Source organism: Pyrus communis, chromosome 12 (genome assembly GCF_041283825.1).
Source record: "Pyrus communis isolate YQ-2024b chromosome 12, ASM4128382v1, whole genome shotgun sequence".
Classification (NCBI taxonomy): domain Eukaryota; kingdom Viridiplantae; phylum Streptophyta; class Magnoliopsida; order Rosales; family Rosaceae; genus Pyrus; species Pyrus communis.
Genome location: NC_142576.1, coordinates 1,733,844 through 1,748,102, shown reverse-complemented (window position 1 = coordinate 1,748,102; position 14,259 = coordinate 1,733,844). Strand labels below are relative to the sequence as shown.

The following is a 14,259-nucleotide window of genomic DNA, read 5'->3' as shown; positions in this document are numbered from 1 at the left end:
CTTATTCTCACAGCATAGCAGAATCAACTTTTTTTCAAAGCACAGCAATACCAAACCAGCCCTTAGATTAGCTTAGTTTTCTTTTTCAAGGTAAGACTCACCCTAAGGGAAGTTAGTATGTGGACCATCCCATATTAAAGGAGCCAATATTTTTTGGGTGATAAATATGGGCAACCGGGTTGTAGGTTAAGAGTTCAAATCGTCTTCGAATTTTAGTCTAAAGTCGATGAACCAGTTTAAGTTGAATCGTTCAAGACATGAAGAGAGCAATCCAAACTCTTAATTTTTGTGAGGTTGATTAATGAGATGAGCTAATGATGATTGTAAAATTTAAAATAAATGATATGAAATACTCGATCCATTGAGTCTAGACTATAAGAAAAGAATCTCAATTCCTAAGCTAAGTAGATGAGCATGCATGGAATGGAACATGGGGAACCGGATCCCCTCCGGATCTAAAAGAATTGAGCCCACTCATCAAATGATCTGGGTTATTGAAATTTGATTTAACGGCTGCAAATAGTGGACCCTTTAAAAGTTATAATAATTATAGATGTTGGATCAAATTTCAATGGTCTGAACCATTTGATCGTTGAGCTTAATTCATTTGGATCTGAAGGAAATCCGGTACCCGAGCATGGAACATGATAGATGATTTATTTGTTCTTGTGGGGGCCAAACAATTCAAAGAAAAAAAAAACCCACTCCATAATTGACACATTGAAGGGGCCAGGTATGTCCTACAAGAAGCATGGCAAAAGATCCTGATAAATCATAAACCCTTCATTGGCCAACTCAGCACTGACATGCCAATAATTCAATCCATCAGCACTTTTCGATTTTCAATCTTTCTGAATAAAAGACCGAACATATGCGTGTTAGGTCAATTAGCCACGTCTGCTTTTGGTATCCGAATTCTAAATCAAATAGCTTTAGGTGCTATATTTCTTTTTAGTGTCTTGAGTCTTGAGAAAATTGGAGAATTTAATTCCATCACCAATAGTATACAATTACATGTCTGCCTCATTCTAATTGTATACATTCAGTAACACCTTAAGAATCTCTTCAATTATTCTTGCTCCCATACAACCAATAGGTCTCTTGTAATAAGGAGATGGAGTTGAACACAATCTATGTAGGCCTCAAAACTTGCCTTTTTCCTTGTAGATAAACCATAATTTTAAATACAAAGCATCCTGGAAAGCCACATCCCTTGGTAAAAAAAGGAGTGGCCTTGGTAACCATACATGATGTAAGTGTATGGAACCTGTGAAAAGAATACATGTTTTGTGCCTCTGCAAGTTTATAAATCAACAGCATCAACCGGGAGAGAAACTGCCCTGCGAAGAGAGTGAGGAAGCAGTGAGCCTGTGCATAAGCTACTGGCAGTGATCACATTCTCAGAATTGGGAGACTCCATCGCCTCGCAATTTCGGGCCCTTTGAGGTTCCGAATTGGGACAGCGCTTTTCAAGATTTGCAAGGAAATCCAGAGTTAAGTGTCGGTGATCATAAGCGCAAGATTTCGAAAGAACTATGTTGTTGATTCCTTGTAATGTGTTTGATACCACAGAATATAAGAACCCGTTGTCTATTTTGTGTACTTTACTTGCATTCAGCGAAGATTTTGAGAGGATGGAAATAGAATGTAAACCGGATAAGTTTCTGATGGAATTTCTTGCGCCGGATGCTGTAGTGTTTTCCAATTGAGGATCTTGCCCATCTTCAACTGTGACTAAATGATCCATTTTCTCATATTCTTCGTCAGAATGGCTCTGTCCCGAGCCTACTGAACTAAGTTCTCGACTTTCTTGTGGTTGCTGTCCCCAAATTTCTTGGTATTGAAGGCAGTCTGATTGGCTTGATTCATTTGGTGCACCCCCTTTCACATGATGCTCAGACTCATCAACTTGGTATGTAATCTCCTCAAAACGACCGTGCATTGAAGGACAACCATGTTTACAACATTGAATAGCTTGCAAGTCCTTGGCGCTAGGGTGGTTCGACAGATACTCCATCATGGAACCACTAGAGGTGTGATTAGAAACACAATTGTGACAAAAGCTTTGATTAGCACACAGGGGTGTTTCCACTAGTCCTGGTCCTGACTGCCAATCGGGTACCAACAAGGAAATTTCCCCATCAATCATATCTGCTATTCTAGTTACATCTTGATCGGTGATATCCAACTCTGCAACCATTGCAACCATTTCAGTTGACACACTCAATGCTGTATCATTCTCAGTGTCAAATGGGAAATGAATGTTGCGTACACGACCTGCAATATAGGATTTAAAGTGCTAAATTTAGTTTCCACACATAGGCAATCCATAAATAAACTTTGGAAAGAAAGTAAGGACAATGCCAACCTTGTTTATCTGTAATTCTAAGTCTAAAAAAGATACCACCGTCTTCTATTCTCTTCCCTTTAATACTTATGCCGACATCTTCAGAATGATCACCCTCATGGTGCTCAAACAGTTCGATTCCAGTTGATTTGACATCAACAGGCTGATACCCCCACTCATTTGGGGCATCGAAACTGTAACCATTCGAGTACCCATTACAAAAGGAACTGTTGCTCCGATGAAGCTCTAATAGAGGATGCCGAACAAGAGGACCCATGTCATCTAGCTGCCTAACACAACCTAGTGATCTCAAATCATATTCACATTCATCAATTTGGAGAAAACGGTCGTTTAAAAGCTCCCTTGCAGAGAGCCTCAACGATGCAGTTGCCAAGCATTTCTCAACGAATTGTCGTACTTCTGGATCTTTAACTTTGTACAAAGCATCTGGTTTTTTACCCTATTAAATTCAGAATGCAGAAGGAATCTTAGATGTCACATTTTTCATAAAGAAAGTAAAGCATTCCACTAGAGAGAAAGGGAAAGAGAATCCTCTTACAGAAACAACTTTCTTGTAGATCTGTACAGGATGAGAGCATTCGCTATACGGATATTCGAAAGTGACCATTTCCAAAATGCACATCCCAAATGAATAAATGTCAACTAGCTCATTATATGCCTCTTCATACACTTCAGGAGCCATGAACTCTGGTGTCCCTACTTCAATAAAATCGAAAGAAATCTAAACACATTAACCTTCTAGGTAAATAACTTTCCCTTGTTCCAATCAACATCACAAATTACGAAACAAACAAAATTTGCATAGGGGCATTCGTATTTGACTCAATATTTGACAATTTATGAAGCAATTCTTATAGGATGGATCATTTGAACTTACCAACGCAGTGCGCGGCGTGCGATTTCCTTAAGATTGCAGCTAAACCAAGGTCACCAATCTTCACTTCCCCTTGGTTTCCATTGATGAAGATATTGTCACACTTGAGATCTCTATGGATCACAGGAGGGTCATGGCTATGGAGATACAGAAGCCCTCTCAAGATCTGCCTACACCAATGCTTCACTGCTCTAATGTTTACTCTCTTGTGCTTTAACCTATACCTATCAGTAATTTTTTTTTTTTTTTTAAACCAACAAAAAATTAATAAAATTGGATTTAGAAAAATTAACAAAAAATCATATTTTGTATTAAAAACTCACAAAATACATACTGCTTAAGAGTCCCAGAGCTGAACATTTCAGTGACAAAATTGATGTTTCTGTTGGTAGTATCAACCCAGGAAGTGTAGAACTTCATGATGTTTCTGTGCTTCAATGTCTTGAGGAGGTGGATTTCACAGTAGAGCCTCTCAAGATCTTCAGGGCTCTGCAGGAAATCATAGAGCTTGACCTGGTTCCAAGCAACTTCTATCCCTTCATACTCATCAAATGCTCTGTAACTGCAACAAAAATAAAAATTAAAAAATAATAAAATAAACCCAGAAAAAATCACTCAAAAGCCTGCCAAATATCCAGAAAAATTCAAAATTTTGGGAAATCTGAACTGGGTTCTGATGATTTTTGAAGAAAGTTAAGAGCTTCAAGTCTTACACTGTCTTAGAAGCTCCTTTGCCAAGGATTTCATTGTACTGCAACCAAATATAAAAAGTAAAAGAAAAGGTTCATTCTTCGAGCAGAATACACAGAAGAAAATGAGGAGAGAGAGAGAGAGAGAGAAAGGTAATTACTCTGCCATATCTCCCAGTTGGATCAACTTCCACAAACTCAGAGAAATCTGGTTCAAGATGTGAGAGACCATTCATTTCTGTGAAACCAATCCTCACTTTTTGGCTTTCCTTCTTCTGTTTAGCTGCTGCCTCTTCTCCGTCGGCTATTTCTTTGTATATTCTGACACAAACACAGAGAGAGAGAGGAGAGAGAGAAAATGGAGAGGATTTATCATAAAAAACTGGTTTCTAACGTTTCAGGGGAGAGAGTACGGACATTAAATGATCAAAGGAAAAAATGTATCGTTCTTATTTTCTCCCAGCAAGCATTCTTTATTTATATATTTGGATATACAGACAGATCAAACGACCCAGCCCCACGACGGTACGTGACAAACTGCCAGTCTCTCTACTTTTTTTTTCTTCAGTAAAATAGGGTAAAGGCAGAAGATTTTTGCCTTCAAATTTCTCTTTCTGCGCTACCATGTTATTCTCCGTCTTTTAATTCTTTTTTGATTTATTCACGTCAAAAGTATAAAAAAAGACTAGACTGTATATTAGAAGAGATTTGGTGTGCCAGAGATTATTTTGCTGAAAAAAAAAATTTATGTGGTGTCTCCCACTTGACGGGAGAGATAAAAGGAGGAAAATATTGAACCGGTTACAAGATTTTGCATGTATGTAGGGTTGAAGGGAGGAAGATATTGAAATGGTTGCAAGATTTTGCATGTATGTAGGGGACCTCCTATAAAATTAGGACATAAAATTTCCCGTGTTTTGCTCTGACCAAACGTGCTATGGCATCACTCAGTGTGAGAGTTACTTTAGTTAATGAATGGACAATATATGTAGGATTATATGTAGAAAGAATCACGTAGGATTACATCTAGAGACAAGAAGAAAGACAATACATGGAGTCCTATTGTTATGTGTGCAGCTCCACATCCACATGATTAACAAATATACCTATAATTTGCTTGAGTCGAGTCAATAATATTAATATGACATGAGTTCAACGTCACATGTCGTTTTGATTAATAATGTATTGACATATGTAAACTTTTCTTTACATGACAATGTAATATCGTTTCAATAATTATCTTATTGTAAATCATATGGTAAACATGTAGACCTGTGTGGCTAAAAGCAACTGGTTGCAAACAAAGTGTCCACTTGAAACTTGAACCATGCTTATAATCATACATACTATTTTTCTGTCCACGTTATCCTATATTTCTGAATAAATTTTCATTTTGTTTAATTTTGAATTTGTGTGAGTAGCTAGAGACCTAGTACAAGGGTAAATATAAAAAAATTCGAACACTCAACACACATGTTTGTTGAACGAAATTGAAATGACTAGAAATCTTTTCTTTTACCATAACAAAAGATAAGTGATTATGAATATATTTTGAAGAAAACATTACTAATTGATTTGAGAGCAAAAAAAATTACGCACACCGTGTGTTTCGAGTTTGGTATATCACACGAGCGTCACAAGAGGATGAGGGTTGACGAAATTTCTTCTTGTCTTTTACTGTAGTTGAATTCATAATAGTTATTTTTAAGAAAAACTAACGAAAAATTTAAAAAAAAATTAGTGTTAATGAAAAATGATCAATAAAGATGTAAGTGAATAGTACCAGGAAAGGTAAAAATATGATTTTTCGTTAAAAATGAACAGTATCGAAAGTGTTTCGTTAAAACTTCCTTATTTTTATGTGAACGTCTCATAATTTTGTTAGTGCATTTTTCAGACCATAAATAATATGGTAGAAGAATCCATCTCTTGAGTTGGGAAGCATTTGTCAAGATTTGTAGATGCTGGATAGACATCAAAGTCTCTTCATCTGTTAATGGAGTAGATTTTTTTTCAATTCTTTATTTAATAAGATAATCAATGTTGTTAATGGACTTTTATATCTCATAACCTCCAATCTATTATCACTCCAAACTTTATCCGCTCATTAGATAATGCTAGAAATATCATATATTTAAACACATTTGAAAATCATGTGATGTGTCATCAATAAAAAATAAATACGTTAATCAATACTTAAGTAAAATATAATTTAAATAGATGGTCATCCTAACATTACCTTTACCGTAAATATTATTTTGCACTTTACAAAATACGTACGTATATACACAAGAGAAATCACGAATCTGGTAAATTTGCAGAAAAACAAAATGATAATTAAGAAAAGACAGTGCGCATGGCTAGGGTTTTGGACTCGCATATATTTTCATGTGACTTTGTCAGACCTAAACAGTTACAACGCATATGCTATTGTGTTGTGATATCCTTTTCAAAATGCCACTTGTTTTATTTTCTGGCTATTGGCCACATGGTTGGCTTGCTTCCTTGAGACTTGGAGGATATATATATATATATATATTAGATTAATTAAAATTAAAATGTATTATTAATGAGAATGAAAAAAAAAAAAAAGAATAATTAACTACCAGCAGGCTACTCAACTGCATTGAAATAATTTTAGGGAGTTTTAACGAAAAGTATGCGGTACGGTTCACGTTAACGAAAAACCATATTTTTACACTAAAAAATCAATCATGGTACTATTCACCTTTATTTTGTTTTTATCGTTAAAACTTAAAATTTGCATGTCCTTTTCATTAGTTTTCCAATGATTTTAATTTCAAAAGATACTTCAATCATTTACATGCTTTGGGTTTACGACTTGCGTGAATGACGAGTACAATATTAATTTATTATGTTAGTTCATTGTGTATTTTAACTCAAATTTTCACTCTTTTGATGCAAAATATTATTGTATAGGAAAAAAAACATGCTTAAGGAAATCACATGAGTAATGTAAATATTGTTTATTAAATTCTTAATTTGAAGGAAATCTGAACGAAATGATCCATAAATCAGATTTGTATTCTCTCCCCACCCATTTTCCCCTCTCCTCTCTCCCCTCTTATTTTAATGCTCAAGATTAAGCCACATTTTCATCCTGTTTTACTTTCTCTGGAGAGAGAGAAAGAAGAAGAGAAAGCTAAGAAAAGAGGGAATGAAAAAAGGAAGGGGAGAGAATCCAACTCAAGTTCGATAAATAATGCATCATGTAAAAATCAAAGATCATGAATATTTGTTTTGAAGTTATAAATTAATTAAACCATTAGGGTCTATGTATGTCTCTCTGTTAGAAAATAATAGAGGACATGGAAGTGACTTGAGATAGCTATCTGTGTTTGGTTATCGCTACATCTATTCATGAACAAAACACAATGATCAAACATGGTTTGGCACGACCGACTCACATCAGTAACGGAAGACTCTCACACTCGTGCTTGACCGACTGACCCAACACATCACTTGAGCAATATTGATACATACTTACTCTATAACCGACATAATACTTTCATTTAAGATTTGTGCACGTTACGATCATATCATCGTGTGTTCCTAAAGAGGCAACATTTTCAACCAGGGAAAAGATTGGCCACGTGGTTTAGCTAAGGAGTGAGGCTACAATCTCTTTGTACAACCACGTACTGGGTGTGTACCATCGCATGCAGAAACTTTGTTTTTCGTTCGTTCACGTCTACATAATTCAGTGCTTCTTTATTTAGGCATTTTTAGGTTAATGTTGTCTCTTAATTAGGTCCCCAAGAGGTAAGATCAAATCACTAGTAAAGCCATGCATGCATGGAAAATGAGATAAAACGAATTTGAATTCTCCTTGGACCTTAATGTCTGGAGCTTAAGGATCAAGAATTATGAATCCTTGACTTGTGTGAAATCAGAGCCCTCTTTTGATTAGTCTGAGGTGGACAAGCAGAACGAACTAATGAAGATAGTTGGATTCCGTATACTGAGTTCCGGAATGGATCTCTACTTATAGGCTTATCTGTCTCCTATAATTATTTTAATTAATTTTAGGTATTATTAAGGGCATCCAAAGACTGAGCAGACATATTATTCCAGCAAATACATACACATATATAATATGTAGTATTTGCCGACAGTGTTTGGCAAGAGATCGTCCCTACATTATAAATTTAGGAAAAATTTGAAATAAGTCCAATTTTATAGGTCATCTTTTGAAATAGGTCCAATTTTTAATGACTTTTGAAATAAATTCAACTTTAAATTACTTTGGACCCATATCAAAAGATCCCATTTAATTTATACAGCTAGTGTCATGCAGCTTTCATATTTTCAAATAAAAAAAATAACAATGCACTATGCAGCTTTCGTACGGAAAAGAATACTTGATTACGGAAAATGATCCTACGAGGATCTTTTTTCGGGGAATCATAGGAATATTATGATCGTAACTGTTCATCGTATATCGAGCAGTTAGAAATCATTTCAAAATTTAAAATTAAATATAAATAGTATATAACCAAAACTGACTGTATGATTTACGATAAATGGTCACGATCGCAGAATTCTTACGATCCCCGGAAAAAATTCGCAGCCAAGTCACACACCATTTTTCGTATTTAGTTTTTAAATTTATGATAGAGACCAGAGAGACTTGAGTTCAAATTACTGCATATATTCTATATTTTGATCTTCTTTTTTTAAACTACGTAGTGCCTTATGGACGACTTTTCTGTTTTATACTTTTATTAGCAATCAAAAAAGAGATTAGAAATTTGTAATTTATGATTAACACACATTATGAAAAGGTAATATATAATTATATATATTATTTATATTGAATCATAAATTCCCAAGTTTGACTAGTTGACGTTGAATCCAGGAACGCCGTACACAAGACAAGTCAACAATATACGAAAGGGTGACTCCAAAACTCAACACAGTACTTTCATATAGAAGTTTCCAAAAAAAAAAAAAGAAAAAAAAAAGAGTACTTTCCGATAGATAATTTTTGAAGAAAACTAATGAAATAAGCTTGAAAACTTTAAGTTTTAACGATAAGAATTAAAGACAAAATAAAGGGTAAAGTGAATAGTATCAAGATTGACCTTTTAGTGTAAAAATGTGGTTTTTCGTTAAAGTGAATAGTACCAGGAGCTTTTCGTTAAAGTTCCTTAATTTTTATAAATTAGCGGATTTGTAACACTATTTTTTTTTTATGCATTTTAGACCCATGTTTATATAAGGTTTATTTTGTAATGTATTTTAATGATCTGAGCAGTCTATCTTTTAAAACATTATTTTTATAAAAAATTAGACAAATTCAAAACTCTTAAAACATTCATTTGTAGTGAAGAAAATAGACGAATACGATTCTATAAAGAAACTCCAAACCCTTAATCCAACGGTCATGTGGTTTTAGAAATGGGTGATTTTTTATAGACATGATATTTGAGAGAAGACATAAATGATAAATGGTTCGAATCGTTGAAGTACATTATGAAGTGAACCTATATAAATGTGTGTCAAAAAGTTGTGCAAAAATAGTGCGACGGGTTCAGCCCCATATTATAAATTTGTAGTTTTTTTTAACAAAAAATATTATCTACGCTAAGGGGATGAGCTAAGTCTGACAATGAGTTATTAATGATGTGGTTCAAATTCGCCTTTAGCGATAATTGAATATAAGACCTCACACTTACAAGTAAAGAGAAAAAACATTACACCGTAATACTAAGTGACTATAAATTAAAAAAAAAATGTATGTACATCAGTCTCAATAAATTTTTAAATTTTCATCTCAACCTTTAGCTAAATAAGAAGCCACAAGACTGGATTTTTATTTTTACTTTTAGAACGGAGAGATTTGAAAATCACAGGGGATTGGTACACCAAACAAAAAACAAAATTTAGGGGATTAGAATATACAATCAGTCCATTATACATTGGTTGAATTAATATTTGGGAGGATTAAAATAACGTAGAGCACATATTAAGCCAAACTACCAAACACGTGCATTGGTTAACACAACTTTGATATATTAAAATTTTAATTCACATGAGTCACGACTAAAAACTATTTAATCTAGCAAAACTTATACAATTTTTTTTTATATACAAATAAAATTGGACGAGGAGATCAAACGTAAAACTTCAAGTACAAAAGTAAATAATGTTCGATTTGTAGTAAAGAAATGAGAGGTTTTAGAGAAAGTTGGAGTAAGAATCCCTGAATTTTGGCTAAATTAGAGAGCTTTGGTACTTGAACTAAAAATTCATGAGTATATTGGTCTCGGAACTTGTTATAACGTGGAGCAATAGTTTTTTTTTGCTAACTCCGTTAGAATTTCCATCAATTGTTTGTCCCTTTAAACCCTTTATTTTGGATGGAAATTCTAATGAGTTAATCAAAATGACCATTGCTTCACATTATAACAAGTTCATGGATTAATATTCACGAATTTTTAGTTCAAGAACCAAAACTCGAATGGAACTAAAATTCAGTGACCATTGCTCCATTTACCTTGAAATTTTGTAGTTGCATACCCATATTAATTCATGAAATAGTCGAATTCTTAGTCGCTAGGTAGAAATTAGAGTATTTTCCAAAGGATTAAAAATTGTATTTATCCAAAAGCTAAACTCTAATTCTAGAAGATCATTTTGTTTACAAATTCAAGACCAACCCCTACAAGAAAAAGTATTATATTTTATACAATGTTCTTGCGTAAAGACTTGAGACTTGGACTTTAAACTTATATTCGTGCACGCTCTCCTTTCTCTTTCAATACCTACAACCTTTTTTGTAGTCAAATTCACCAAGATGTATACTCACCAAGAATTACCAATCGCTTCACTCTTTTGTCATTACCCTCGATCTTTTTCTTTTTTCTTGACACTTGTAGGAACTGAACGCGCACATTATTTATAAGTATAATAACTTTCTATCATTGTGGTAAAATATTATATGGTGACAACATTGCTGACCACCAAAATAAAACCACGTTCTCATTAAAAATCAGTCATAATTATTTTTTATCTTATTTGGAAACGATTTGATGGCTATTTTCTTTTCGGTTGCTGTTTAAATTTGTTTTTTTTTTTGAAGATTCAGCTTGATTTTGTAAGTTTTCAAATTCTAAAATAAAAATCTGAAAGCTACTTTTATAATTTTTCAAAATTTAACTTGATTTTGGTGAGAACCGAAGACAATTATCAAACTGCCCACAGATTTGCTAGACTATTAACACCCGTTAGATTCGTTAATTTTAGGGAGTTTTACCGAAAAGTCCACGGTACTGTTCACTTTAACGAAAAACCACTTTTTTACACTAAAAAGTCAATTATGGTACTATTCACTTTACCCTTTATTTTGTCCTTATCGTTAAAACTCAAAGTTTTCAAGTCTTTTTCATTAGTTTTCCTTTAATTTTAAGTTACAAAAATGGAGGTATGCATGGGTAGGGCAGTATTGTACCAATGGCTGGGGTACACGTGGAATCTATGTTAACCAAAAACAAAAATGTTAGAAATTTGGCATAGGGATAACTCAATTTTGTGTTGCCAAATGGACATGTGTGATGTTTGGGCGTTAGGGTACATAGTGGGGATCCAATGCTTCTTATTATTATCTATCTGGTAATGTTAAGAAGATCAATTATTTAGATGAAATTTTATAAATTATATAATGTGATTGTTGATGATTTTATTATTATTTAAATGTTGATTAATGTACTTATTTTGCATCGGTAACACCTCTCATAATTTGTAAGTTCGATCTGAAAAAATTAATCTACTCAACTTAAATTTAGCAACCAAAGACGGTTTTAATGGATGTAATTAATTATTGGGCCTAAAGTTGTGAAGCTAAAGATGATACTCAAATTGTTCAGCCCAAAAACAATTTTTATTAAGCCTAATATTTCATAAAAATTGGGATGGGCCTGTAATAACTTTGCATCCAAAATTGTTTTCTACAAATTAGAATGGATTTTGTGCCAAAAAATGATAAGAAAATCAAAGTCTTCATCTCATGCAAATAGGCTTGTAGTGAGCAATACAAAAGTGCTTATTCATGGAAATTGTCATGATCATTAAATTTGAATGTGTAGTGAGTCATACAAAAGTGTTTCTCTAATAAGCCTATTTCATGTGCATTCGAAAAAGAATACAAAAGTTGTCAACAAGAATTGGTTGAATTCGTAAAGATCGTTCTCTTTGCTAGATCAAAGTCTAAGTTTGAGTCCCATTGTAGTCAATCTCTCTTGATGAGCAATCGGTAAAAACCAAAAAATAGGCTCTGTAAGTCGTAAAAAAAGCTTGTAAAATGTCCTAGTACTGGGATGAGTAACCTCACCTCACCTCCCCTAAACTTTTTATCAACCCAAAAAAAAAAAAGAATACGAAAGTTGTTTTTTGACTTGGGAGATTCAAAGTACCACATTAATACAGTCAGAAGACGATGAAACACAAAAAAAAAAAAAAAAAAAAAAAAAAAATGAAAAGGGAGGATTGCATGTCAAGCACTTTTGGGATGAGCGGTTTTGGGAAAATTAGTAGGTAAGTTCATTTTGGTTACATTTTTAAGCATTGTCTACCAATATAAAAAACTTCTTCAGATTCTTTTTAGTACACACTTTGAGTTTTTTTTAGGTATTTGATTTTGAATGCATACTGATAAGTGTTTTCTTTCACACTACTTTAACCTAATGAAGCTATGGCAGTAAGCAATGTCGGAACAACAATAAAATGTTGGACTGTGGTCTAGGAGTTTGGGAAAGTAAAACTATAACCAAGAAAAGCCATTAATATATTTTCACTCCAAAAGTTGAAGATTTCTCACCATGATCTGCACTGTGAAGCAATATCTGCCATAATAAACGAGTCCGACATCTTTATGCAGCGGAGCACACGACCGCCGCTGGTGCAATGATTGCTGATTCTACCGTCTTTCTTGGTTTAAAAGTCTCAGAGATCAGTAATCTCGATGCAAAAGACTTGCACGTGCCTACGATTGGGAGCCTTGGGGGGTTGCCGAAGCCGACTCAAACGAGTGTGATCAAATGCCAGGCGTTCGAGGCCAATCGATCGTAGCTGGTCGTGTACAACGTTGGGCTTCTGAAAGTCAATGCAAAACTTGAGGCAATGAAGAAGCTAGAGATTGGCATGTATTTTGCCCGATGTTGTAGTGTTTTCCAATTAGGATCTTGCGATCTTCAACTATGACTAAGCGATCCATTTTCTCATATTATTTGTCAGGATGACTTTGTCCCAAGCCCACTGAACTAAGTTCACAACTTTCATGTTGTTGCTATCCCCAAATTTTTTAGTACTGTAATTGGATTTGATTTTTTGGTGCAGCCTTTCTCACATGATGCTCAGACTCATCTGCTTGGTATGTAATCTCCTCAAACAACCGTGCATTGAAGGACAACGTGTTTACAACATTAAATAGCTTGCAAGTCCTTGGCGCTAGGGTGGTTCGACAGATACTCCATCATGGAACCACCAGAGGTGTGATTAGAAACGCAATTGTGACAAAACCTTTGATTAGCAAACCAGGGTGCTTCCACTGGCCTTGGTCCTGACTACCGATCTAGTATCAAAAGGGAAATTTCCCCATCAATCATATCTACTATTATGATTTCATCAGGATCAGTGATATCCAACTCTGCAACCATTTCAGTTGCCACAGTCAATGTTGTATCATTCTCAATGTCAAATTAAAAATAAATGTTGCGTACATGATTGTATAAGGTATATGCAACTTTCTTTGTTGATGTGATGTGTCATCAATAAAAAAATAAACACGTTAATCAATACTTAAGTAATAATCCAATCATCAGCAAACACGTCATCCGATTTATAAAATTTGATTTTAAAATTTGATGTCACCAACATTATTCATAGTAGTATTACTGATAACGGGCTTTGGATGATGTGAAATGACTTGTGAAAATGAAACTACTCAAGTTTTTTACGACACATCTGCCTTTATGTTTTTGAGTGTGCTATTATGCTCACTCATTGTCAAAATTTTCACTCACTTTATATTGTTTTTTTTATGTTTATTTTAGTTATAAGGTGGGTGAAAAATAGAATAGATGATTGAGTATAGCAATGCTCTTTCACAAAAGTGAAGAACGAAGACAAGCTCATTCTTTAACAAGGCTCAAAATTTGAGGTTTGAACACCATGGGTAAAATATTTGTGAAAAGTTGATGAAATATTCGACAGATTCGATGCGGATAAAAATGGTGTGATCGATGGTCAAAGTTTAAGACTCTGTTGGCTGAGACAATGGTCGCAGTGGCGTGGGGAATCGGGGGTTC

The 14,259-nt window shown here is 34.1% G+C and overlaps 1 protein-coding gene across 2 annotated transcripts; it reads right to left on the bottom strand.

Annotated features, from left to right (window-relative positions):
- Nucleotides 1-1,136: 1,136 nt before the first annotated feature.
- LOC137744863 (putative serine/threonine-protein kinase WNK9) lies at nt 1,137-4,395 on the bottom strand. 2 transcript variants are annotated; one of them, XM_068484671.2, is made up of 7 exons: nt 4,093-4,395; nt 3,956-3,993; nt 3,577-3,804; nt 3,246-3,466; nt 2,907-3,064; nt 2,369-2,807; nt 1,137-2,277 (listed from the first exon to the last, which is right to left on the bottom strand). In XM_068484671.2, the coding sequence occupies exons 1-7, from the start codon at nt 4,165-4,167 to the stop codon at nt 1,304-1,306; spliced, it is 2,133 nt and encodes a 710-aa protein (XP_068340772.2). In that variant the 5' UTR covers nt 4,168-4,395; the 3' UTR covers nt 1,137-1,303. The 2 variants fall into 2 exon arrangements, with proteins under 2 accessions (XP_068340772.2, XP_068340771.2); XM_068484670.2 differs by having other exon boundaries at nt 2,907-3,067; nt 4,093-4,393.
- Between the last annotated feature and the right edge of the window lie 9,864 nt (nt 4,396-14,259).

Bases quoted from the DNA above. Each gene is read 5' to 3' on its own strand.
- LOC137744863 (XM_068484670.2), bottom strand. From the start codon at position 4,167: ATGAATGGTCTCTCACATCTTGAACCAGATTTCTCTGAGTTTGTGGAA. The intron at 3,467-3,576 runs GTATGTATTTTG...AATTACTGATAG, and splicing joins AGCTCTGGGACTCTTAAGCA to GTATAGGTTAAAGCACAAGA. The intron at 2,278-2,368 runs GTTGGCATTGTC...CCTATATTGCAG, and splicing joins TAGAATTACAGATAAACAAG to GTCGTGTACGCAACATTCAT.